Consider the following 27,983-nt stretch of genomic DNA (forward strand, 5'->3'; position numbering starts at 1 on the left):
ACGCATTTTAAGGCCCGATTGCAAAAATGCCAGAAGGTTCGGTAGAAAAACGAACCGGAGAAAGCGAGCGAGCCTCACACCACCGAAAATAGGCTCGCCAAGTCCTACGATAAATCCTAGCCGAGGACGGCTTACACGCCCTGAGCATAGTGCGAATAACCCCGGAAGAGAAGCCACAGGCTTTCAACACCGCGGTTTCAACCGCCACGCCATCAAACGCAGCGGCAGTGAATTGGGGTGGCAAAGGGGTCCCTGAGAAAGATGATCGATGCGATCTGGCAGTCGAAAGGGAACGTATGGCACAAGCCGAACCACGTTGGCGTACCAAGAGCGGCGGGGCCAATCCGGAGCCACCAGGATGGCCGAGACGCCTTCCGCCTTGATTTTCCTAAGCACTCGGGGTAGAAGAGGAAGTGGCGGAAACAGATACGGGAGAGTGAACCGAGACCAGGGAATGACGAGGGCGTCTGCGGCCAGAGCCAGAAGATCTCTAGACTTTGCCACGAAGGCCGGAATCTGTCGGTTCAGGCGGGACGCAAAAGAGGTCCACGTCCGGAATCCCCCAGCAATGGCAAATGGACACGAACACCTCTGGGTGAAGAGACCACTCCCGGGGTCGGGAGAGGAGCGACTTAGTAAGTCTGCTTCCCAGTTGTCCAACCCCCGGAATGTGGATCGCTGAGATGGAGGAAACCAGGCGCTCCACCCAATCCAAGATCCTGGACACCTCGGTCATGGCAGCGCTGCTGCGAGTGCCCCTTGACGGTTTATATAAGCCACGGCCGTGGCGTTGTCCGTCTGAATGCGAACCGGGCGGCCCTGGAGAAGAGACTCCCAAAGGAAGATGGCCCGGATCTCTAAGACATTGGTGGGGTGCCCCTTCAGGCGGAGGTAGGCTCGCGAGTCCCCGATTTTGCGGAAGAACGGTTGGGTCGGTCATCCTGCTTCCAGGAGGGGCGAGTTCTGAAGGACGGGGCCTGACTAGCCTGCGAGGAACCCGATTTGTCCTGTCGCCCAGGGAGCGAAAGGAAGCTGCCTTGCAAAATCCCCCACGTGCCGCAGGGCGGCACGTCTTGTTCTGGGGAAGCAAATAACTCTTACCGCCTCTAGCCTCAGAAATGATGTCGTCCAGCCTTTTTCCAAAAAAGGCGGCCGCCAGTAAAGGCCATTTCCATCAGAGAGAGGGGGGGGGGGCAGGGGGGAGATACTTACCTAACTGTGGAAGGTATACTTACCTAGAAGTCTTCTCCCCAGAAGTCTTCAACCAGTCTAGGCCAACTGCATCATGCCAGGCTTCAGTAAGCGGGGCGAGCAGAGGCAATAGGTGACCCGGACCCAAGGTACAACCTGGTGCTGGTCAGTGGCGAGGAAGGGTTAACGGACCATACTCTATGGACCGTGCCCTTCAATCACATGTGGGGAAATCGGGCAGCGCCATGCTCCTATCGCCCCTTCCTAGAAAAATAAATAAAAATAGAGAAAATCTAAACTATCACTAGAAAATAATAAAATAGACCAGGTCTGGAGAAAACCAGACCCTTGCTGCCTCCTAGGACACTAAGCTAAAACTGAGTCTCTGAGTGAGTAGGTGGGATATATCCTGCTGGGAGGAGCAGACTTTTTATGCCTAGTGTCAGCAAGATATACCCACGGTTCCTGTGTCCCCCAATGGAGCTGAACGAGAAAAGCACAACGGCATAGACAGCGAAAGGCACTTTTGAATGCTCCCAGCGAAACACAAGGGCCCAGCCAGAAACCCCACTTATATAGCGGGAAGAAAGATGGCTCCAACGCGGCAGTAGAAAATGCCTAGCGAAATAGTCTCACTAGTGGAGGGGAAACCAGGGGTGGTCGAGATGAAACTCAGACACTGACCATGCCAAGCCCCCTGATCCCCATAACCCCATGGAAGGGGGATAGACCAAGTGCGCCAGGTACTGTAGGAGAAGCAGATGGACACCAATGGAGCCAGTCTAAACATGTGTAAGGCAACAGAGCAGGAGCCTCAGCCACCTTGCACAGGAATCCAGGAAACTACCTGGAGGCAATGGTGGGGGGGGGGGGGGGGGGGTTGAACTGATTGTGACGCCCCACCAGGCCCTATGCCAGAACAGTGGTGCTCAACCGCCGCAGACCTGTGGAAACAAGACTACAGGAATGCCCGAGGCACACCCCACTGACAAAGGAAGGAGGGCTCCACCCGTGCAGAGGGACCATAGTATAGACAGTCTGAAACCGGTATAAAAGGTCCAAAGGACCCACAGAGAGACACTCCTGTTGGAACCTCACATGGAAAGTGAGTCAGACTGCAGCCGCGGGAGTGCAGGGAATGGCGGAGGTGACTTGGTGGATTGGAAAACCATGCAGACACAGGCTAGCTATCTGGCATAGGGACCTATGGCCGCATCAGGTTCCGCATAAAGAACCACTGAAAGTGGGTCACCAGCCTTCAGCCGTGAGAATGGTAGACATTGAGAGGGATCTGGTAAAGTAGGAAACCTGGCGACCCAGTATTTGGTGCATTGTATAGGGCCTGTGGAGCAACATGGGGAGACTCAAACAGGACTACGCTTTAGCAGTAGGTTACCGGAACTTCTGCACCAAATACTGGGTCGCCAGGTTTCCTACATTACCAGATCCCTCCCAGCAGACGAAAAACTGGCAGCCGTCCCGAGTACCAACAGGGACCCCCATCCAGATTCCTCACACCAGCAGTGAGGTACAGGAAACCCAGCCATGCCCACAGCAGCCCTGAGATGCGAGACAGACGGCAGCTGAAACCGTGCAGACAGTCTGATGAACAAGTACACCTCCAGGTGCTGGCAAAAAGGGAAAGACAGCCAGGCAATCACTGGAACCCTCTGTCGCATGTGGGAGGAAGGGGAGGCCATGGAAAGAAACTTAGTAGCCGTGCATTGTATCCCCGTCACCCCATATAGGGTCCCTAGGACACGATGGGTTACGACATCGTACACCTCGCACAGCAGTGGGGTACCGGAAATCCAGCCACAGGTACATCAGCCACGTGTGACCGGCGGTGTAGGAAACCATGCAGAACACTGTCTGGCTAACTGGTATGGGTCCATAGTAGACAAAGGGTCACTCCATCGGACACCTCGCATTAGCAGTGGGATACCGGAATGCTGTGAGGTGAGTGAAAAGCAAGACTACTTTCTAGCATATCAATATAAAGTCTGATCCATGCCCACGCAAGGACACAGAGACCCTGCACTGGAAGAGAGGATCGGGAGCACTAGCTGCGGATGCAGCAGCCTGTAGGAGGTAACCACATTGTATGACATGTCAAGAACACCCCCTCGGTGGGAAACCGGCAGACCTGACAGAGGAGGAACCTCAAAAGAGTCCTAAGTGTCCGCCAGGAAACAAAAGCCCCTGCACACGGTATGACATTAAGTGGTAGGGGAGAACAGGCATTGAATATATCTCCGGCAGTTTCCAAGGGATCGTGAAGTCCCTGGCAACAACCCGCCATGGCAGTTCGCAGACACTCACTGACAGAGTGAGAACCCTGTGTGTGTGTGTGTTTTTATTTTTATAAACACCTCCTCATCATGCATCCTCATCCAGGAGGAAGCGTGGGGATGCCGCCTGCAAGGTCCCCAAAGAGAGAATGGGGACAGTGGGGACCAACACATGCGGGCAGCCCCAAGAGCGGTGATGGCTCGGAGCAGCACGCTGAGAAGCCACTGTGCAGGCCTGGGGCCAGGGACTAAAGCGGCCGGATAGGGAGAGCTTCTGCCGGGCCACAGCACAGTAAGAGCAACGGTGCCGCACTCAGGAGCGCCGCCAACTCCCGCAATAGGGGGAGAGGCAGAGCTAGAAACCACCGGAAACGCAGAGAAGGCAGGCCGCGGTTAAGCACCCGCCAGTCGTAGGGAGGAGCCGTGGAGCGCGCAAACCTTGAGAGGAGGCGCTGCCTGACCACCCAGTTCGCGCGCTGGTCACAGGAGGGGGAAGAAGGGCGCAGCCATGTGCCACCATAACCTCCGATGCCTGGGCTCCTGGATCACGCGCTGGTTCAGGGGGGAGAAGGGCAGAGCTATGTGCCGCCATTTCCCCCAGGACTCCCGCCGGCTGAGCACCCCAGGAGCGCACACCTGCCGGGTTTGCAGCGCAGACCCAAGTGAGAGCTGAGGCGATGATGGCTCCCGCACATGTCAGGAGCTAGAGAGACCCGGCGGGTCTGCAGCAGACCAGTTGGCATGCAGGTGGCTCCAGCGCTGAGCACAGAGCCGCAGAAAAGAAGTGCAAAAAAGGGAACCGCCTGAATAGAAACTAGCCAAGTGGCAGTGTTAACCCCCACTGCCTGGACTGCCACCCTAATCGCCTGGGGCTCTACTGCTTGTTTGTCGGAAGGGGGGGTGGAGTTTTGCGGTAATGGGGAGGCATACGTGTGCCCTTTGTCGCATATGGGGGAACAGGTAGCGCCATGCTCCTGAACCCCCACCTGAAAAAGGGAAATAAAAAGGGAAATAAAAAATAAATAAACAGCCCTTAGAAAAAAAAAAAAAAATAAATAAATAAAAGACCAGGTCTGGGGAGCTCCCAGACTGTTTTACCACCTACTGACACTACCTAAAACTGATTTCCTCTCTTCCAGTGGGCGGGTATATCCTGCCAGGGAGGAGCAGACTTTTTTTCCCTAGTGGCAAGAGCATATACCCAGCAGTATAGGTGTCCCCCAATGAAGAGCGACCGAGAAATTGAGGGGTTTTTCTCAACTTCCTCCCACAAGAAATTTTTGGGTTTTGCAGGACATTTTATGCTACAATGAAAGGTATTAGGTACCTTCTTGTTTAGAAATCCATCCATCATAAAATTTATATGAGGAGAACTCATAATAGAAGATAAGAATGGTACCCAGAGAAGTCTCATCTGTTCTGCAAAAAATTATCTACCAACAGAAACTATAAGAGCCAGAAATGTTTCTCAAGGGTCTCTAAAAAATGTTGACACTGTTTGTGGGGTTTGCAAATTTTGGAGGCTTCTGTTTCTACGCAGTGCAATTATCAGTAAAAATGACATGTTAGCCTTATTCTTCAGGTCCATATGATTAGTTATACCAATTTATATAGGTTTTATTTGACTACTTTTAAAAACCTTTTTAATACAAAAACTAGTATGCTTAAAAGTGTCCTCTTCTGACCCCTATAACACTTTTTTTTGCATACAAGGATGTATGAGGGCTCATTTTTTGCACCATGAACTGTATATTTTTCATGGGGCCTCCCATCGTTCTCTCAGCTGATGGGGACCACACGATTTCACTGTGGGTGTCCGCATCAGCACCATTGGTGATTTTGGCACAGCGGTCCCCATCAGTCTGCTGAAATTACCGCATTTAGACGCGGATATCAACTCTGGCGTCTAAAGGTTTAATGTCGGACTTCGGCCCATTCGACGATGTCCAGCATTAGCCATGGGTTCCAGTAGCTGATGGCAACCAGGTATAAAGCGTGCTCAGCATACATTTATGTCCATAAGTGGGAAGGGGTTAAAGCTTACTTCAATGACAATAGTATTGTCAATGAAAAAATATCCAGGATAGTCCTTTTCCTAAATTACAGTGAACCTAATTTATCAAAAAGTGAGAAAAACTGTAAAGATTTGCCCACAGGAACTAATCACAGCTCAGCTTTCATATCCTAATGAGTTCTGGTAAAGTGAAAGCTGAGCTGAAATTGGTTGCTGTAATCAAACCATACCAGTTTTTTTTCTCACATGTTGATAAATCTGGGCAATTAGTTTTATATTCTGCGCCTAAATTCATGAATTGGGTGCTGTTCTCCCCGCTTTATACAATTAGGCAATGGAAATGAAGCTTCACACTCCATCTCTAGTACAAGACCCAGTGCCATAAAATCACATGAAAGTGTGGCTCACACGCTGGAGATGGGTGCTGTGAAGACATAGTGGGACTTGTCTATTCTTTCGGCAGACACTGAAATTTGAATTTCTGCAATGTGAACAGCGCAGGAGAATCACACTGAAATCAATGCTGCTGTGGAATCTCCATGTGGAATTCCGCACAGGAAATTCAATCGTGTGAACATAGCCTGATTGTACCATTTGCTATGTAACTGCTGAATTCTTGCTGTGAATTCGCCATGTTTTTATATTGCGGGGGGGGGGGGGGGTTTATATATATATATATATATATATATATATATATATATATATATATATATATATATATATATATATATATATATATATGGTTATCCCTGTGTTAATACTATCTTCCTGTTCTCTAGATCAGTGGTTTAATATACCAGTTAAAAACTCTGCTAATAAGAAATAAACAATGAAAGACAAACCTTTTCCAATTCCTCCATAGTACAGATCATGTGGGCACATGTAGTGAATATTTCCACAGCTCGAGATCGGGTACGAATTCCATATACCTGCATACATAAAATATGAAACATTCAGTAACTTAAAGGTACACTACAATCAAAACTCTAAGACAGAGGCCATCCACAAATTGTTCAGTTGTCCTTTTATGCCCTTACCCTGCTTAGGATCTTCCATCACTTCATATGATTAACCAGATTTTCCTAATCTTTATTTATTTATTATTATTATTTATTTTTAACACTCATGTAAAAAAAACAAAAAAAAAAACTAACCACTTTTCCTGAATGTTGATAACTATTAATAAAGTATAACTGAAAACTGGGTCTGCATTTTTAATCTGCATGAAACCAAAACAGTCTGATATTGCCCATAGCAACAAATGACAGCTCAGCTTTCATATATTAAGCTCTAATAAAATGAAAGCCAAGCCACGGTTACAATTATTTTTTTATTTTTTTTCAGTTTTTATTGAAGCTTTTTTTTTTTTTTTTTAAACACAAAATTAAACAAACATACAAACAAGCCACTGCCCAACCACCCCTCCCCTCACCACGCCCACCCCCCAAACATACAATCCGTCTCAACTCCACAACCCTAATATACCAGTCTATGAAAGAGAAAAAAAGATGGAAAGGCAAATCAGACAACCAAGGAGATGTAGTGTGCAGGACATGGCCTCCCAAAGGCAGGTTTCAGGGAATTGGAAGATAAGCAGAAGCACGCCAGGCAGCACACCAGAAGTCATCCATCACACAGACCAAAAAAAAAACTGCTCTGACCGACAAATCACACACTATACACAGTAACCTCAACCACACAATCAAGGAGTGTAGGTCACTATTAACAAAAGTAGATGTGGTTTCAGGCAGATTGATGAACCTGGGCTACAGTATTTTCACCATGCTGTGTTAGGGAAATACTCTGGTAAAACTGGGCCAATGTAGTTTTTATGCAATCTGTCCAAGACAAAAACTAGAGGGATTTGCCTATAATCAGTAACAACTCAGCAATTACCTTAAGGAGCTCTGGGAACAACTGGGACCTATTTCACCAAATAAAAATTTCTCATCAGTTTCAAGCTGTCAGAATCATGGGAAGCATGAAACAGATCTAGTTCTGGCATTACAACAGTCTACGATGTACTGTGAAACACTGCTTTGTTTCAAAGAAATCATAGTATAAAATCTGTCAGAGAACAAGGCTTTGAGTTAGGATGCACGCCACGTTTTTGTTACACACTTCCCGTTCACAGTTTCAAGTTAAAAACCGTATGGAACTGTATGGAAAACCGTATGCATTGACTTAACATTGTAAACTGTATGTAAAATGCATCATCCAGTTTAGTCCGTTTTGCATCTCATACGGTTTTGTCCAGTTTTTTACCCGTACCCAAAACCGTAGTCTACCACGTTTCTTGGTCAAAGGTGAAAAACTGTATTAAACCGTATACGTTTACTTTTAACATGGGAGTGAGTCAATGGGAACCGTACAGAACTGTATGTGCATACAGTTCGATCCGGTTTTCACCATACGGTATTTGACTTTGCAGTTTTTTGGGGGGAATTTCAATCAAACAAGTGAAACTTTATTCAAAATGGAGTGAAAAGTTAAAAACATATACGTTTTTTTTCTTAAAAAACTGATGCAACCTGACTTCATTTTTCAAACCGTATACGGTTTTCAACCGTATATGGGATAAAATTTGTACACACTTTTTGATACAGTTTAGTCAGGTTTTGAGGAATCCGTTTTTCATCAAAAACCTGATACAGGAACTGTATTGCAAAAACGTGGTGTGCATGCACCCTTACTAGGGGGGTCCCAGTCAGTTCAGTGGCTAAATAAAACTTTCCATTTAAACAAACAGGAAGTGATCAATCCAGCATGGTGGATTGGGGAGAACACCCAATAAAGCACTGTTACTGGCAATTTAGTTAAATAATATTTATCAGAAACTCTGCAGCAGTTGAGGTCAAAGAATTATGACAGGCTAGAGAAAACATATTGCATTCTCTTTTACATATTAAAAACAGTTTCCCACTATAGGGCATGCCGTTCCTTACATATGGATCAAAAAGTAAACAGAAACTAAGCAGGAGATACCAGCCTTTGAAAATGGTCTTACTGGACAGTGAAATGGTCACCCAAGAGCCTACTCGCCATGAGGCTGTCACGAGTATGGAGTGGGTTCAGGACTTAAGCATGCTCCATACTTAGTGGTACCTGGCTGTTTTCAGCAGGGTCACCGCTAAAAGCTGGCATTACACGATCTTCGTTACCAGCTATTTTAACAGTTAAAATAGTAAGCCCTTGTGTTACCTCGCACTGTACTCCTGTGTGTAATAATGAGGGGGGCACTGATGGAAAGTTAACTTTACAGAACGAGAAGTCTCACATTAGTTTTAGGCCTAAAAAACTTTATTCAAACAATAGGTGATTTTTTAGATGACCTATTTCCTTTAAATTGCATAAGAAAAAGTTTACACACACCTGTCCAAAAGTTTTCTTTGAATTAAAAAAATAATAAAAAAAAAAAAAAAAAAGGCAACAACAGTGCAAATCCAGTAAATACATTAACACACCTCACTCATTGTAAAGATCTTGTACATTTCTGGAAGAATGACAGGAGCTACCAAAGGCATTTGTGTGTCAGTTACCTCACGAGTAAACTCTGAAAGAAAAGATGAGCATTTTTATTGCATGGACAAGATTTATCTATTGTACAAAACATTACACCAAAAAGGTCATGTAATAAAAAAAAATGATGTAGCATGAACTGATAAAATGTCAAAGTAACCTCTAACATTGTTATAAGCATATGTAGGGGGGGGTCTAAAAAGGACAAGGTCTGCTTGCTTTTATTGACCATATAAATTCTGACACAAAAAGCTTCCATTTATGGAATTTGTATAGCAAGTGCTACATATTACTGCCTTTTTTTCCATTCAGTAGTGTTCAGACACAACACAATTGTTTTAATGGCAGAACACTGTAAAAGCATCCTATATATTTTTTCAGTGACCATAAAACATAACCATGATAAATGCATCACAACTGCTTGTACCTGTCAAGACTCTCATGGCACCATGGACAGCATTGACTTCCCCGCTTACTAGCATCTCCATGAGCAAGCTAAAAAGCTGCGGCCAGGCTTCAGGCCAATCCCAATGTGCAATAGCAGACACCGCATATGCCACACTGGAACGTACTTTACTTATAGACTCTCTAAGACCACGAGGAAGCAGTTGACGAATTGCTGCTTTAGCCTAAATAAAAAGAATAAAAAATAAATAAAACTTACCATATCTTTGCGCCCAACACTCACTTTTTATCCCCTTTTTAAAAAACAAATAACCCTTACTCTTTCTGTAGTCTCAGGTAACCTGAACTTCTCCGACTGAGAACACCAATGATTTTCAACATACTGCTTCAAAACCACTGACGCCAGCTAAGGAGTGAAGAAGAGTAACTGCATTTAATGGTCAATACTGGTACTAAAAAGACTGTTCAAAAGTAATTCCACTCATCTCTGCCGTCGGTTAGACCTGATAGGCATGTATTTTCAACAGTACAAATTATGGTTTCTGTGATTTAGGTCTTAAATACCACTGAACCCCCAATAAGCTAAATGGGCCCTAAGTGTCAGCAGTTGAGACTGTGACTTACAGCTGACAGTCCCTTTAAATATTTCACACTCAAAATCAGCCCATGCAAAACCAAACTCACTGACAGAAAATACACATTGGGGGATATTTAAGTACACCACTGTATTGATCCTTTTCTGCAACTTTTTAATCCATTGCACCACAATGTGCAACTTTTAAAAAAAATCAAATGCTGTCCACAGCCAGTTCTGTAAGTAAGTTCTGGGCTGGTTTAAATTTGCAAAAAATAAAATAAATAAATTGCGAGCCTTGAATCCCACAGTGATGTTGGGAAGCCTCCTTAGCGGTTTACCAGACTGGGATTCAGCTGCCTGGAAACCCGGATACAATCAGGACTTCACTGGTGGATTCTGACAGAAGACTAAACTGCTCAAACTCCACCAAAAACCAAGTACTCGCCAGAAGTTGTGACAAAACTTCCAATGGCAAACATAACAGCAGAATCCTACTGCAATCAACGGCAGGCTGCTGAAAGTGGACGCAATGCATTTCGAAGTGTGAACAAGCCCTAAGGAGTACATACTAAAAACAGTTTAATTCAAATGTCTTCAACTGGTGTCAAACTTAGGCTAAATTGACACCTCGGCCCTGATTTATTAAACTGCGTGAGAAAAAAAAAAAAAAAAGTGTGGAGATTTTCCCACAAGAACCAATCACAGCTCAGCTTTTACTTTACTATAAGATAGGAAACCTGAGCTGTGATTGGTCGCTGTGGAAAAATCCCTCCACTTTTTCTCACATAGTTTGATAAATCTGGGCCTTCGTCTGATACACATCAGGCTATACATTAGAAACCTTTCAGAGGGAGACACAAAGAAAAGGATTTATAAAGGGCCCATTGACTTAAATGAGCAGAATATAGTCATATCGTGATCACGTTCTGTCCATTTTCATGATGTAGACTGCGTGTGAATGTGAAAAATGGACAGAACAGTCACAATGCACAAGATTAATCAATCTTTCTGCAAATAGTGGAGCAGTTGCCCACTGCAACAAATCAGATTGCTGCTTTCATTCTTAAAAAGTGCTATGAAAAATGAAAGCTTGAATTGCATATGGGTCGGATAAATGTTCCCCAGTATGACTACATTCTACCTATTCATCGGTAAAAAAAAGTCAGGCTATGCATAGGCATCCCTTTTTGACAGGATGCCAATATACAGCCAGATGATGGGCAGAAGACTAGGTGTGAACTAAGGCTAATTCTTGCAGCTATAGAATAGAAGGAGAGCTGCTGGCCTAGAAGGGTACATTTACTACTCAAAACCGATTCCACCCCCATAGTAAGTGACACTATTATTGATTTGTGCTGGTCTGACAGCTGAGATTCCCCAGATCTCTAGAAAACAAAGGACTGCATGGCTGAAAGAGCCTGTCAGCGGTTCTGAGCTCTGAAACCTGATGACAGCACTAAACAGAGGACAGGGAGAGCAGTGACCACATCCCATGGGTTACATAAGAAAAACTGCTATTACTAGGGCCTAGGAGACGAACCCTTCATGTCAGGTGCCCATTGCATACCTGCCACCTCCTTTCAGCTCTTATTGATGGCTCTACAGTTGTGACCAAAAGCTTTGAGGCTGACACATTTTAGTTTTCACAAAGTTAGCTGGTACAAGTTTATCCAAAGACTCCATATTTACAGTGTAAACCCTTCTTTTAAGACTTCTGCAGTTCGCCTCGACATGATGGATATCGGCTTTTGGGCCATATCTCAATTAACTGTAAAATGCGCTGAAACTAAAAACAGCAAACTTTGTGAAAATCAAGATAGGTGTTGGTCTCAGGACTTTTGGCCACACCTATAGCAGTCTCCTGATTGGATATTAGAGCAACCAATTAAAGCTGAGAAGCTCAATGCAACCTGCATGGCCGTAAGCTAAAGTAAGTTCCCACTGTCCTTCCTGTCATCTATATAGCATAGTAATAAACTACCTTTAACTAGTAAAGTGCTAAGGCTCCTTTAGTATTCACCTGTCCAGCAGCACACCCAGCTGCCCGCTAAAGTAGCGGAGTAACTATAACAGAGCCCCATTCAAATGTTAAAGTGTAGCTCCCACCATCCTATTTTTTTTTCTGTCCCTGCCTATTGCCAATCTATCCCTAACCCCCTCCCTGCTTTTAATTTTTATTTTTACTATATTAAAAATGCCTTTTGTCTGCCTGGCAGTGTGCTCACTACCAGGAAGACTTTCCCAGCAGGCACCACGTCACTGATGCCTGCTGGGGGGAACTTCCGCCCTTCGTTCATCTACACAGGGTGCCTCCAGCTGTTTCACCACTACAACTCCCAGCTTGCCCTGACATCTATTGGCTGTCAGGGCATGCTGGGAGTTGTAGTATTGAAACAGCTGGAGGCACCCTGTGTAGATAAACTATTAGTTAGTTACATGCGGCACTGCGGCGCTAGCCCGTCCCCTCCATCTCCCTCCCCCCCCGCGCCATACCCCGTTCCCTCCATCACAAACCCCCCCCCTCCCGCATACCCCGTTCCCTCATTACACTTACTGCAGAGTCCGGCAGCGGGCGTGCAGGGACAGCGGCAGCGACGAGGCAGCGATGTGCGGGGGAGGAGTGGCCTCCCAGCCAGTGGCCGGGGAGCCAATGCGCTCGCTCCCTGCCTGTCTGATTGACAAGCAGGGAGCGAATGCAGCCTAACTGAAAAAGGACTGATTGCCAGGCCAAAATCAGTCTTTTTTCAGGCGTGACGTCACGCCAGGCTGCAGCCGGCCACTAGGAGGGAGACCCCTAGTGGCCGGTTTTCAAATGTAAATTAAACCATTTTAATAAAAAAAAAAAATAATAAAAGTATATTAGAGATATGTTGTAGTACATAAGTACTATAACATAACAAAAAATAAAGTTGTTGACAGTGCCCATTTAACCCCTTAACGACGCAGGACGTATATTTATGTCCTGCGCCAGCACCCGCGATATGAAGCGGGATCGCGCCGCGATCCCGCATCATATCGCGTCGGTCCCGGTGCATTGCCATAGAATGAGATTTGCCATAGAATGAGATGGTCCGCCTCCATCACATCCTATTGGCTCACTCTTGTCACTTGACATATTTAAACGTCACGCATCGATGCGCACAGTAGTGTCAGTTTGGCTATCACAGGGAGAGGATCTCCTCTCTCTGTGATAGCTGAAGCTGTACGGAGCTCTCATGGCCTCTGTGGCCCGACAGAAGTTCACACATGTACGCAGCTCATACGGCTGCCTCATATACATTTAGTGTTGATCCACAGCACTATCGGGATCCCTATGCCCGATGGCGCTGTCATCAGTGTGCGTCCCCGTCCTCCGCCCCCCGCAGCTCCACTCCCCGTCCCCCGCAGCTCCACTCCCCGTCCCCCGCAGCTCCACTCCCCGTCCCCCGCAGCTCCACTCCCCGTCCCCCGTGAACGCTCAGGGAGCGATCCACAGCGCTATGGGGATCCCTATGCCCGATGGCGCTGTCATCAGTGTGCGTCCCCGTCCTCCGCCCCCCGCAGCTCCACTCCCCGTCCCCCGCAGCTCCACTCCCCGTCCCCCGCAGCTCCACTCCCCGTCCCCCGCAGCTCCACTCCCCGTCCCCCGTGAACGCTCAGGGAGCGATCCACAGCGCTATGGGGATCCCTATGCCCGATGGCGCTGTCATTAGTGTGCGTCCCCGCGAGCGCCCCACGCCCGCAGCTCTACTCCCCGTCCTCCGCCCCCCGCAGCGCTACTCCCCGTCCCGCTCAGGGAGCGGGGAACAGAAAGTAGAGCATCGGGCGCAGGTAAAGTAGTACTGCGCATGCGCAGCACTACGCGAATAACTTTACCTGCGCCCGATGCTCTACTTTCTGTTCCCCGCTCCCTGAGCGTTAACGGGACGGGGAGTAGAGATGCGGGCGTGGGGCGCTCGCGGGGACGCACACTGATGACAGCGCCATTGGGCATAGGGATCCCCATAGCGCTGTGGATCGCTCTCTGAGCGTTCACAGGGGACGGGGAGTAGAGCTGCGGGGGACGGGGAGTAGAGCTGCGGGGGACGGGGAGTAGAGCTGCGGGGGACGGGGAGTAGAGCTGCGGGGGACGGGGGACGGGGAGTAGAGCTGCGGGGGGCGGAGGACGGGGAGTAGAGCTGCGAGCGTGGGGCGCTCGCAGGGACGCACACTGATGACAGCGCCATCGGGCATAGGGATCCCGATAGCGCTGTGGATCAACAGTAAATGTATATGAGGCAGCCGTATGAGCTGCGTACATGTGTGAACTTCTGTCAGGCCACAGAGGCCATGAGAGCTCCGTACAGCTTCAGCTATCACAGGGTGAGGAGATCCTCTCCCTGTGATAGCCAAACTGACACTACTGTGCGCATCGATGCGTGACGTTTAAATATGTCACGTGACACGAGAGAGCCAATAGGATGTGATGGAGGCGGACCATCTCATTCTATGGCAAATCTCATTCCACGGCAATGCACCGGCGCTCATCAACGGCCGGGACCCGCGGCTAATACCACACATCGCCGATCGCGGCAATGTGCGGTATTAACCCTTTAGAAGCGGCGGTTAAAGCTGACCGCCGCTTCTAAAGTGAAAGTGACCCGGCTGCTCAGTCGGGCTGTTCGGGACCGCCGAACAGCTTGCAGGACACCGGGAGGGCCCTTACCTGCCTCCTCGGTGTCTGATTGGCGAATGAGATCCAGGCAGGAGCAGTCAAGCGCCGATAACACTGATCACAGGCATGTTAATACACGCCTGTGATCTGTGTAGAAGATCAGTGTGTGCAGTGTTATAGCCCCCTATGGGACCTATAACACTGCAAAAGTAAAAAAAAAAGTGTTAATAAAGGTCATTTAACCCCTTCCCTAATAAAAGTTTGAATCACCCCCCTTTTCCCATAAAAAAATAAATAAAATTAAAAAAAATAAAACATGTGGTATCGCCGCGTGCGTAAATGTCCGAACTATAAAAATATATCATTAATTAAACCGCACGGTAAATGGCGTACGCGCAAAAAAATTCCAAAGTCCAAAAGAGCGCATTTTTGGTCACTTTTTATACCATTAAAAAATAAATAAAAAGTGATCAAAAAGTCCAATCAAAACAAAAATCATACCGATAAAAACTTCAGATCACGGCGCAAAAAATGAGTCCTCATACCGCCCTGTACATGGAAAAATAAAAAAGTTATAGGGGTCAGAAGATGACATTTTTAAACGTATAAATTTTCCTGCATGTAGTTATGATTTTTTCCAGAAGTGCGACAAAATCAAACCTATATAATTAGGGTATCATTTTAACCGTATGGACCTACAGAATAAAGATAAGGTGTAATTTTTACCGAAATATGCACTGCGTAGAAACGGAAGCCCCCAAAAGTGACAAAATGGCGTTTTTTCTTCGATTTTGTCGCACTGATTTTTTTTTCCGTTTCGCCATGCATTTTTGGGTAAAATGACTGATGTCAATGCAAAGCAGAATGGGCGACGCAAAAAATAAGCCATAATATGGATTTTTAGGTGGAAAATTGAAAGGGTTATGATTTTTAAAAGAAAAGGAGGAAAAAACGAAAGTGCAAAAACGGAAAAACCCTGAGTCCTTAAGGGGTTAAGGTTACTTGTACATGAAGATTTATCTACATCAGAATATGCGCAGAGAAAAGCTTAAGCCACATACACCACATACATTGACAGGGAAATATTGTGAAGAGTGGCCGTACGTATCTCATTTGCCAAGGGCACATGACTTGATTGTCGGCTGGTCCTATACTGTATACTGCCTTAAACATCCTCTTTTGCAAGAAGGCCATTCTTCCATTTAAACAGGGAATGCACTGCCAGCAATAAGTCCTGAGCAACATAAAGATATTTCATAGCATCACTGTTAGGGCGCTGTTATATGGAGAGATGTCACCCAACGCAAAAGGGCCAGCAATCAGCCAATGAACAAGCAAATGTTTATTTGTCAGCTGATCAGGCTGTTTACACATTAACACTCGTGTATGGTAGAGGCTTGTAATAGGCTGTCTGAGCACAGATCTACAAGATTTTTCATTTACAAATCTAACTTTTTGACGAGTTGATTTAAAAAAATAGTTTTCCACCTGAGTACCCTTTTAACCCCTTGGGGACCAAGCCCATTTTGACCCTAATGACCAGAGCATTTTTCGCACATCTGACCACTGTCACTTTAAGCATTAATAACTCTGGGATGCTTGTACTTATGAATTTGGTTCCGAGATTGTTTTTTCGTGAAATATTCTTCTTTAGGTAAATGGTAAATTTCCGTCGACACTTGCATCATTTCTAGGTGAAAAATTCCAAAATTTCATTAACCCCTTAAGGACCTGGGGTTTTTCAGTTTTTGCATTTAGTTTTTTCCTCCTTACTAGAGATGAGCGAACTTACAGTAAATTCGATTTGTCATGAACTTCTCGGCTCGGGAGTTGATTTGGCAGGCAATTATCCTGCATAAATTAGTTCAGCTTTCAGGTTCTCCGGTGGGCTGGAAAAGGTGGATACAGTCCTAAGAAAGAGTCTCCTAGGACTGTATCCACCTTTTCCAGCCCACGGGAGCACCTGAAAACTGAACTAATTTATGCAGGATAAGTCATCAACTGCCGAGCAGAGAAGTTCGTGACGAATCGAATTTACTGTAAGTTCGCTCATCTCTACTCCTTACCTTTAAAAAATCATAACTCTTTCAATTTTGCACCTAAAAATCCATATGATGGCTTATTTTTTGCGCCACCAATTCTACTTTGTAATGACGTCAGTCATTTTACCCAAAAATCTACAGAGAAACAGAAAAAAATTCATTGCGAGACAATAATTAAAAAAAATAAAAAACATTTTGTAACTTTTGGGTGCTTCCGTTTCTACGCAGTGCATTTTTCAGTAAAAATGACACACTATTCTTTAGGTCCATACGATTAAAATGATACCCTACTTATATAGGTTTGATTTTGTCGTACTTTTGGAAAAAATCATAACTACATGCAGGAAAATGTATACGTTTAAAATTGTAATCTTCTGACCCCTATAACAATTTTTCTGCGTATGGGGCGGTATGAGGGCTCATTTTTTGCACCGTGATCTGAAATTTTTAGAGGTACCATTTTTGCATTGATAGGACTTATTGATCGCTTTTTATTCATTTTTTCATGATCTAAAAAGTGACCAAAAATGCACTATTTTGGACTTTGGAATTTTTTTCCACGTACGCCATTGACCGTGCGGTTTAATTAATGATATATTTTTATAATTCGGACACTTCCACACGCGGCGATACCACATATGTATATTTTTATTTACACATTTATTTTTTTATGGGAAAAGGGGGGGGGGTGATTCAAACTTTTATTAGGGAAGGGGTTAAATGATCTTTTTTCACTTTTTTTTGCAGTGTTATAGCTCCCATAGGGGGCTATAACACTGCACACACTGATCTTTTACATTGATCAGTGGTTTCTCATAAGAAACCACTGATCGATGAATCTGAAGCTTGACTGCTCATGCCTGGATCTCAGGCACTGAGCAGTCATTCGGTGATCGGACAGCATGAAGGCAGGTAGGGATCCTCCGGCTGTCTTGTAAGCTGTTCGGGATGCCGCGATTTCGCTGCAGTGATCCCGAACAGCTCCCTGAGCTAACCGGCATGGTTTCACTTTCCCTTTAGACGCGGCGTTCAACTTTGAACGCCGCATCTAAAGGGTTAATAGCGCGCGGCACCGCGATCAATGTCGCGAGCTATTAGCCACGGGTCCCAGCCGTTGTTAGAGGCCAGGCCCGACCCGCTATGGCCCCACGTTATAGAACCAGATTGGACTTAGGACGTACAGGTACACCCTGTGTCCATAACAGGTTAAAATTTGAAAACTTTGCATTTTTATAACTTTGAAACCCTCTGCTTGTAAGGAAAACAGACATTCCAAACAAATTATATATTGATTCACATATACAATATGTCTACTTTATGTTGACATCATAAAGTTGACATTTTTACTTTTTGAAGACATCAGAGGGCTTCAAACTTCAGCAGCAATTTTCCAAGTACATTTCAAAATTTGAATTTTTCATGGACCAGTTCAGTTTTGAAGTGAATTTGAGGGTCTTTATGAAAACTGCACCCCTCAACATATTCAAAACGATATTCAGAATGTTTGTTAACCCTTTAGGTGTTTCACAGGAATAGCAGCAATGTGGAAGCGAAAATTCTAAATCCTCATTTTTTACACTAACATGTTCTTGTAGACCCTTATTTTTTTTATTTTTACAAGGAGAAAAAGGCACCCAAAGTTTGTAACCCAATTTCTCTCGAGTAAGGAAATATCTCATATGTGGATGTAAAGTGCTTTGTGGGTGCACTAGAGGGCTCAGAAGAGAAGGAGCGATGATGGGATTTTGGAGAGCGAATTTTGCTGAAATGGTTTTTGCGGGGGGAATGTCACATTTAGCAAGCCCTATGGTGCCAGAACAGCGAAAAACACCCCACATGGCATACCGTTTGGGAGACTACACCCCTCAAGGAACGTAACAAGGGGTACAGTGAGCATTTACACCCCACAGGTGTTTCACAGATCTTTGTAACAGTGGGATGTGCAAATGAAAAATTACATTTTTCATTTTCACGGACCACTGTTCCAAAAATCTGTCAGTCACCTGTGGGGTGCTAAGGCTCACTATACCCCTTGTTACGTTCCGTAAGGGGTGTAGTTTCCAAAATGGGGTCGAATATAGGGATTTATTTTTTTGTGTTTATGTCAGAACCGCTGTAACCAGCCACCCCTGTGCAAATCACCAATTTAGGCCACAAATGTACATAGTGCGCTCTCTCACTCCTGAGCCTTGTTGTGTGCCCGCAGAGCATTTTACGCCCACATATGGGGTATTTCCTTACTTGGGAGAAACTGTGTTACAAATTTTCGTGGTCTTTTTTCCCCCCTTTTACATCTTATGAAAATGAAAAGTATGGGGCAACACCAGCATGTTAGCGTAAAAATAAAATTTTAAACTAACAGGCTGGTGTAGACCCCAATTTTACCTTTTCATAAGGGGTAAAAGGAGAAAAAGCCACCAAAAATGTGTAACGCAATTTCTCCAGAGTACGGAGATACCCCATATGTGACCCTAAACTGTTGCCTTGAAATAAGACAGGGCTCTGAAGTGAGAGAGCGCCATGCGCATTTGAGCCCTAAATTAGGGATTTTCTCATAGGGGCAGACCCAGATGCAAGGGTTATACTTGTCTCCCACCAAAAAGTCAGTTTTTCACTTCCAGCATGCATGGTCTGTCAGTGCATGCTGGGAGTTATAGCTTTGCAACAGCAGGAGGCACACGGGTTGGGAAACAGTTAGGAAACAGACAATGTTTCCCAATCAGTGTGCCTATAGTTGTTGCAATGCTACAACTCCCAGCATGCCCAGACAGCCGAAGGGCATGTTGGGAGTTGTAGTTATGCAACAACTGGGGGAGAAGAGTTTACCGCCAGATGTTGCAAGACTTCAACTCCAGGCATGCCCAGGGATGCTGGGAGTTGTAGTTTGGCATCATCTGAAGGGCCAAATGTTGCCAAACTACAACTCCCATCATGCCTGGACAGTCTCAGCATTCTTTGAATTGACATCTGGAGCGCTACAGTTTGGACACCACTGTATAGTGATCTCCAAACAGTGCCCTTCCAGATGTTGCATAACTACAACTCACAGCATGCTGAGACTGTCCTTGCATGCTCGGAGTTGTAGTTCTGCAACATCTGAAGGGCCAGATGTTACAGAACTACAACTCACAGCATGCCTGGGCTGTCTGGGCATGCTGAGAGTTGTAGTTTGGAGAACACTGTCCTTCCAGATGTTGCCAAACTGTGGCACTCCAGATGTTGCAAAACTACAACTCCCAGCATGCCCAGACAGACAAAGGCTGTCTGGGCATGCTGGGAGTTGTAGTTTTGAAGCTTCTAGATACAGAAGTGAAGATCACTTTACAGCGATTTTCACAGCTGCATCTGAAACCACAGCTAATTGCCTGCCACCTCATGTCAGCCACTGGTCCTGGTCCCTGCATCATGATTGGAAGTAACTGCTGCCGGTCCCCGCCGCATCCACATCCCCCGCCCGCACTATCGCAGCCATCATTCCCCCGCTCTGGCCTGACAGTCCTGACTGGCCAATCGCAGGGGATAGGAGGAGGCGGCACCCCTGCCACCTCGTTCCTATCCTCTAGGATGATTGGGGCTGTCTCACAGCTCCAATCATCCCTATTTTCTGGGCTATCGGGTCATCAGAGAGATGATCAGCCTGGAATCGTCACAAATCGCCAGTAGGCATCGCCCAGACATTTGCAAGGGATGCCTACTGAATGATTTCAGCAGGCATCCCAATCCGATCCCCATCTGGCTAGCGGCGGGGATCGAAATTCCCATGGGCGTACAGGTACACCCTTGGTCCTTGAGTATGGGCATACCCATACGTCCATGGTCCCCAACAGGTTAAAGGGGCTGTAGAAGGATGAATATATAGGGACCAGTACTGCCAAAACTAATAAGCATACTGACTTGCCCACTCTGGAGGTCTGCGTCAATCAAACATTGCCTGAGCAGGCGCTTTCTGCTTAGTTGCCACATTACAGGAAGAAGCAGTCAGCATCAGCAATGGGCATTCAGGTAAAGAGGTAATGCTTTATTATTCTATTTGAAAGGACCCAGGCCTATGTAAAGATATTTTCATCCCTGGACAGCCACTTTATTCCCAATGACTATCCAGACAGATTCTACCATCAGCCAGAAGCCACATCCTCCATGTAAGCAACGATTCTAGCACCTGGAGTCAGCGGCAGCAGTAATTGGCAGACATGGCACACATTTGCCCATCCAGGACCCTAATAGTCTGCCTACACATGCCAAATCTACCCAACCACTGATACCAGGGTCAATCACTCATCCTCTATGTACCATGTGCAACCAATGGAAGGAGACTGCCTCTAAAGCCTTACCTGTCTTATGGCGAGAGCACCTTGGGGATCAATGGTCAGCTCAGCCAGGTGCACCCCGAATTCTATCAGGAGACAAAACACAGAAGAGTTATTGGGCAATCTGCCAGCTATACATGGGAAGCTCCTGGGCATCCAGGGCATGCTCTCCATACAGATCTGTACCCCCTGCCCGCGCCGCTCCTCACCCTCTGTCACTTCCAGCACTTTCAGCTGCTCCTCCGCCGCCGCTCGCACCTCGTGTCCAGGGGACAGGATACCACTCAGGGTTTCCAGCAAGGCCTCCCGCAGCCCCGCCTGTACGGTGGGGAAACCGGCCGGCATGCCCTGCGCCATTTTCCAGATGCTGTGCCAAGCACCGGCCGGGAAAACTTCAATGCCGTCCACTACAGCGCGCCAAACACCGCCCGCCAAGCCGCGCACGTAGGGAGAAAGGGCGGACCCACGCAGGGGCAGGGGGCGGAGCCACGCGGGTTCAAGGGTAAGGTCATGGATGAAGCGCTTCCCCGAGCAACTGCTTGTGCTTGGACTGTATACAGTTCTGGAATAGATCCCCTATAGTATACATGTTCTCCCTGCCTCTAATACATTGTATACAGTTCTGGAATAAATCTATAATACAATATATATATATATATATACTCCTAGGAGGTTCTCCCTGCCTCTAATACATTGTATATAGTTCTGGAATAAATCTATAATACAATATATATATATATATATATATATATATATATATATATACTCCTAGGAGGTTCTCCCTGCCTCTAATACATTGTATATAGTTCTGGAATAGATCTCCTATAGTATACATGTTCTCCCTGCCTCTAATACATTGTATATAGTTCTGGAATAAATCTATAATACAATATATATATATATATATATATATATATATATATATATATACTCCTAGGAGGTTCTCCCTGCCTCTAATACATTGTATATAGTTCTGGAATAGATCTCCTATAGTATACATGTTCTCCCTGCCTCTAATACATTGTATATAGTTCTGGAATAGATCTCCTATAGTATACATGTTCTCCCTGCCTCTAATACATTGTATATAGTTCTGGAATAAATCTATAATACAATATATATATATATATATATATATATATATATATATACTCCTAGGAGGTTCTCCCTGCCTCTAATACATTGTATATAGTTCTGGAATAGATCTCCTATAGTATACATGTTCTCCCTGCCTCTAATACATTGTATATAGTTCTGGAATAGATCTCCTATAGTATACATGTTCTCCCTGCCTCTAATACATTGTATATAGTTCTGGAATAGATCTCCTATAGTATACATGTTCTCCCTGCCTCTAATATATTGTATACAGTTCTGGAATAGATCTCCTATAGTATACATGTTCTCCCTCATCTAATACATTGTATACAGTTCTGGAATATATCTCCTATAGTATACATGTTCCCCCTGCCTCTAATACATTGTATATAGTTCTGCAATAGATCTCCTATAGTATACATGTTCTCCCTGCCTCTAATACATTGTATACAGTTCTGGAATATATCTCCTATAGTATACATGTTCTCCCTGCCTCTAATACATTGTATATAGTTCTGGAATAGATCTCCTATAGTATACATGTTCTCCCTGCCTCTAATACATTGTATACAGTTCTGGAATAGATCTCCTATAGTATACATGTTCTCCCTGCCTCTAATACATTGTATATAGTTCTGGAATAGATCTCCTATAGTATACATGTTCTCCCTGCCTCTAATACATTGTATATAGTTCTGGAATATATCTCCTATAGTATACATGTTCTCCCTGCCTCTAATACATTGTATACAGTTCTGCAATAGATCTCCTATAGTATACATGTTCTCCCTGCCTCTAAAATATTGTATACAGTTCTGGAATAGATCTCCTATAGTATACATGTTCTCCCTGCCTCTAATACATTGTATATAGTTCTGGAATAGATCCCCTATAGTATACATGTTCTCCCTGCCTCTAATACATTGTATATAGTTCTGGAATAGATCTCCTATAGTATACATGTTCTCCCTGCCTCTAAAATATTGTATACAGTTCTGGAATAGATCTCCTATAGTATACATGTTCCCCCTGCCTCTAATACATTGTATATAGTTCTGGAATAGATCTCCTAGAGTATACATGTTCTCCCTGCCTCTAATACATTGTATACAGTTCTGGAATAGATCTCCTATAGTATACATGTTCTCCCTGCCTCTAATACATTGTATATAGTTCTGGAATAGATCTCCTATAGTATACATGTTCTCCCTGCCTCTAATACATTGTATATAGTTCTGGAATAGATCTCCTATAGTATACATGTTCTCCCTGCCTCTAATACATTGTATATAGTTCTGGAATAGATCTCCTGTAGTATACATGTTCTCCCTGCCTCTAATACATTGTATATAGTTCTGGAATAGATCTCCTGTAGTATACATGTTCTCCCTGCCTCTAATACATTGTATATAGTTCTGGAATAGACCTCCTGTAGTATACATGTTCTCACTACCTCTAATACACTGTATACAGTTCTGGAATATATCTCCTATAGTATACATGTTCTCCCTGCCTCTAATACATTGTATATAGTTCTGGAATAGATCTCCTATAGTATACATGTTCTCCCTGCCTCTAAAATATTGTATACAGTTCTGGAATAGATCTCCTATAGTATACATGTTCCCCCTGCCTCTAATACATTGTATATAGTTCTGGAATAGATCTCCTATAGTATACATGTTCTCCCTGCCTCTAATACATTGTATACAGTTCTGGAATAGATCTCCTATAGTATACATGTTCTCCCTGCCTCTAATACATTGTATATAGTTCTCGAATAGATCTCCTGTAGTATACATGTTCTCCCTGCCTCTAATACATTGTATATAGTTCTGGAATAGATCTCCTGTAGTATACATGTTCTCACTGCCTCTAATACACTGTATACAGTTCTGGAATATATCTCCTATAGTATACATGTTCTCCCTGCCTCTAATACATTGTATATAGTTCTGGAATAGATCTCCTATAGTATACATGTTCTCCCTGCCTCTAAAATATTGTATACAGTTCTGGAATAGATCTCCTATAGTATACATGTTCCCCCTGCCTCTAATACATTGTATATAGTTCTGGAATAGATCTCCTATAGTATACATGTTCTCCCTGCCTCTAATACATTGTATACAGTTCTGGAATAGATCTCCTATAGTATACATGTTCTCCCTGCCTCTAATACATTGTATATAGTTCTGGAATAGATCTCCTATAGTATACATGTTCTCCCTGCCTCTAATACATTGTTTATAGTTCTGGAATAGATCTCCTATAGTATACATGTTCTCCCTGCCTCTAATACATTGTATATAGTTCTGGAATAGATCTCCTGTAGTATACATGTTCTCCCTGCCTCTAATACATTGTATATAGTTCTGGAATAGATCTCCTGTAGTATACATGTTCTCACTGCCTCTAATACACTGTATACAGTTCTGGAATATATCTCCTATAGTATACATGTTCTCCCTGCCTCTAATACATTGTATACAGTTCTGGAATAGATCTCCTATAGTATACATGTTCTCCCTGCCTCTAATACATTGTATATAGTTCTGGAATAGATCTCCTATAGTATACATGTTCTCCCTGCCTCTAATACATTGTATATAGTTCTGGAATAGATCTCCTATAGTATACATGTTCTCCCTGCCTCTAATACATTGTATATAGTTCTGCAATAGATCTCCTATAGTATACATGTTCTCCCTGCCTCTAATACATTGTATATAGTTCTGCAATAGATCTCCTATAGTATACATGTTCTCCCTGCCTCTAATACATTGTATATAGTTCTGGAATAGATCTCCTGTAGTATACATGTTCTCCCTGCCTCTAATACATTGTATATAGTTCTGGAATAGATCTCCTGTAGTATACATGTTCCCCCTGCCTCTAATACATTGTATATAGTTCTGGAATATATCTCCTATAGTATACATGTTCTCCCTGCCTCTAATACATTGTATATAGTTCTGGAATAGATCTCCTATAGTATACATGTTCTCCCTGCCTCTAATACATTGTATACAGTTCTGGAATAGATCTCCTATAGTATACATGTTCTCCCTGCCTCTAATACATTGTATATAGTTCTGGAATAGATCTCCTATAGTATACATGTTCTCCCTGCCTCTAATACATTGTATATAGTTCTGGAATAGATCTCCTGTAGTATACATGTTCTCCCTGCCTCTAATACATTGTATACAGTTCTGGAATAGATCTCCTATAGTATACATGTTCTCACTGCCTCTAATACACTGTATACAGTTCTGGAATATATCTCCTATAGTATACATGTTCTCCCTGCCTCTAATACATTGTATATAGTTCTGGAATATATCTCCTATAGTATACATGTTCTCCCTGCCTCTAATACATTGTATATAGTTCTGGAATATATCTCCTATAGTATGCATGTTCTCCCTGCCTCTAATACATTGTATATAGTTCTGGAATAGATCTCCTATAGTATACATGTTCTCCCTGCCTCTAATACATTGTATATAGTTCTGGAATATATCTCCTATAGTATGCATGTTCTCCCTGCCTCTAATACATTGTATATAGTTCTGGAATAGATCTCCTATAGTATACATGTTCTCCCTGCCTCTAATACATTGTATATAGTTCTGGAATAGATCTCCTGTAGTATACATGTTCTCCCTGCCTCTAATACATTGTATACAGTTCTGGAATAGATCTCCTATAGTATACATGTTCTCACTGCCTCTAATACACTGTATACAGTTCTGGAATATATCTCCTATAGTATACATGTTCCCCCTGCCTCTAATACATTGTATATAGTTCTGCAATAGATCTCCTATAGTATACATGTTCTCCCTGCCTCTAATACATTGTATACAGTTCTGGAATAGATCTCATATAGTATACATGTTCTCCCTGCCTCTAATACATTGTATATAGTTCTGGAATAGATCTCCTATAGTATACATGTTCTCCCTGCCTCTAATACATTGTATATAGTTCTGGAATAGATCTCCTGTAGTATACATGTTTTCCCTGCCTCTAATACATTGTATATAGTTCTGTAATAAATGTATAATACAATATACATGCTCCTAGAAGGTTCTCCCTGCAGCCAATACATTGTATATAGTTCTATAATAAATCTATAATACAATATACATGCTCCTAGGAGGTTCTCCCTGCAGCCAATACATTGTATATAGTTCTATAATAAATCTATAATACAATATATATACTCCTAGGAGGTTCTCCCTGCAGCCAATACATTGTATATAGTTCTGGAATAGATCTCCTATTGTATACATGTTCTCCCTGCCTCTAATACATTGTATATAGTTCTGTAATAAATCTATAATACAATATATATATGCTCTTAGGAGGTTCTCCCTGCCTCTAATACATTGTATATAGTTCTATAATAAATCTATAATACAATATACATGCTCCTAGGAGGTTCTACCTGCAACCAATACATTGTATATAGTTCTATAATAAATCTATAATACAATATACACGCTCCTAGGAGGTTCTCCCTGTAACCAATACATTGTATATAGTTCTATAATAAATCTATAATACAATATATATACTCCTAGGAGGTTCTCCCTGCAGCCAATACATTGTATATAGTTCTGAAATAAATCTATAATACAATATATATACTCGTAGGAGGTTCTCCCTGCATCTAATACATTGTATATAGTTCTGAAATAAATCTATAATACAATATCTATACTCGTAGGAGGTTCTCCCTGCAGCCAATACATTGTATATAGCTCTATAATAAATCTATAATACAATATACATGCTCATAGAAGGTTCTCCCTCATCTAATACATTGTATATAGTTCTGGAATAGATCTCCTATAGTATACATGTTCTCCCTGCAGCCAATACATTGTATATATGTCAGGATTCGGCAGGCTGGAGGTGGATCCTCTGTGTCAGAGAGGGATTGGCGTGGACCGTGCCGGCGGACCGGTTCTAAGTTGCTACTGGTATTCACCAGAGCCCGCCGCAAAGCGGGAAGGTCTTGCAGCGGCGGTAGCAACCAGGTCGTATCCACCGGCAACGGCTCAACCTCTCTGACTGCTGAGATAGGCGCGGTACAAGGGATTAGGCAAGAGCAAGGTTGGACGTAGCAGAAGGTCAGGGCAGGCAGCAAGGATCGTAGTCAGGGGCAACGGCAAGAGGTCTGGAACACTGGCTTGGGACACACAAGGAACGCTTTCACTGGCACAATGGCAACAAGATTCGGCAAGGAAGGGAAGGGGAAGTGAGGTTATATAGGGAAGTGCACAGGTGAACACACTAATTAGAACCAGGCGCCAATCAGTGGCGCACCGGCCCTTTAAATCGCAGAGAGCCGGTGCGCGCGCTCCCTAGGGAGCGGGGCCGCACACGCCGGGACAGAACAGACGGGGAACGAGTCTGGTAAGTGGGCCGGGATGCGTATCGCGAGCGGGCGCGTCCCGCATCGCGGATCGCATCCCGGCTAGGGACATTATCTCAGCGCTCCTGGTCAGCGGGTCTGACCGGGGCGCTGCGAACAGGAAAACGCTGCGAGCGCTCCGGGGAGGAGCGGGGACCCGGAATGCTCGGCATAACAGTACCCCCCCCCCTTGGGTCTCCCCCTCTTTTTGGAACCTGAAAATTTGTGAATGAGGTCCTTGTCGAGAATGTTATCCTCGGGTTCCCATGACCTCTCCTCAGGGCCGCAATTTTCCCAATCTACAAGATTTTTTTTTTTACCTCTGACCGTCTTAGACGCGAAAATTTCTTTAACCCCTTAAGGACTCAGCCCATTTTGGCCTTAAGGACTCAGACAATTTAATTTTTACGTTTTCATTTTTTCCTCCTCGCCTTCTAAAAATCATAACTCTTTTATATTTTCATCCACAGACTAGTAT

At 44.3% G+C, this 27,983-nt stretch overlaps 2 protein-coding genes across 2 annotated transcripts in view; one reads left to right on the forward strand and one right to left on the reverse strand.

Annotated features, from left to right (window-relative positions):
- Nucleotides 1–21,445, reverse strand: part of IPO9 (importin 9) — an 89,244-nt gene extending 67,799 nt beyond the window's left edge. Inside the window, exons 1-6 of the mRNA XM_056557521.1 lie at nucleotides 21,189–21,445; nucleotides 21,004–21,065; nucleotides 9,740–9,826; nucleotides 9,443–9,644; nucleotides 8,961–9,049; nucleotides 6,339–6,425 (exon numbers count right to left, since the gene is read on the reverse strand). Coding sequence (XP_056413496.1) covers nucleotides 6,339–6,425; nucleotides 8,961–9,049; nucleotides 9,443–9,644; nucleotides 9,740–9,826; nucleotides 21,004–21,065; nucleotides 21,189–21,336 — 675 coding nt within the window. The 5' untranslated portion in view covers nucleotides 21,337–21,445. The remainder of the gene's footprint in view (nucleotides 1–6,338; nucleotides 6,426–8,960; nucleotides 9,050–9,442; nucleotides 9,645–9,739; nucleotides 9,827–21,003; nucleotides 21,066–21,188) is intronic.
- Nucleotides 21,446–21,462: 17 nt separating this feature from the next.
- Nucleotides 21,463–27,983, forward strand: part of KLHL12 (kelch like family member 12) — a 140,901-nt gene continuing 134,380 nt past the window's right edge. Inside the window, exon 1 of the mRNA XM_056557524.1 lies at nucleotides 21,463–21,481. The gene's annotated coding sequence lies outside the window, so the exon portion shown is untranslated. The remainder of the gene's footprint in view (nucleotides 21,482–27,983) is intronic.

Source organism: Hyla sarda, chromosome 2 (assembly GCF_029499605.1).
Source record: "Hyla sarda isolate aHylSar1 chromosome 2, aHylSar1.hap1, whole genome shotgun sequence".
In the NCBI taxonomy this organism is placed as follows: Eukaryota; Metazoa; Chordata; class Amphibia; order Anura; family Hylidae; genus Hyla; species Hyla sarda.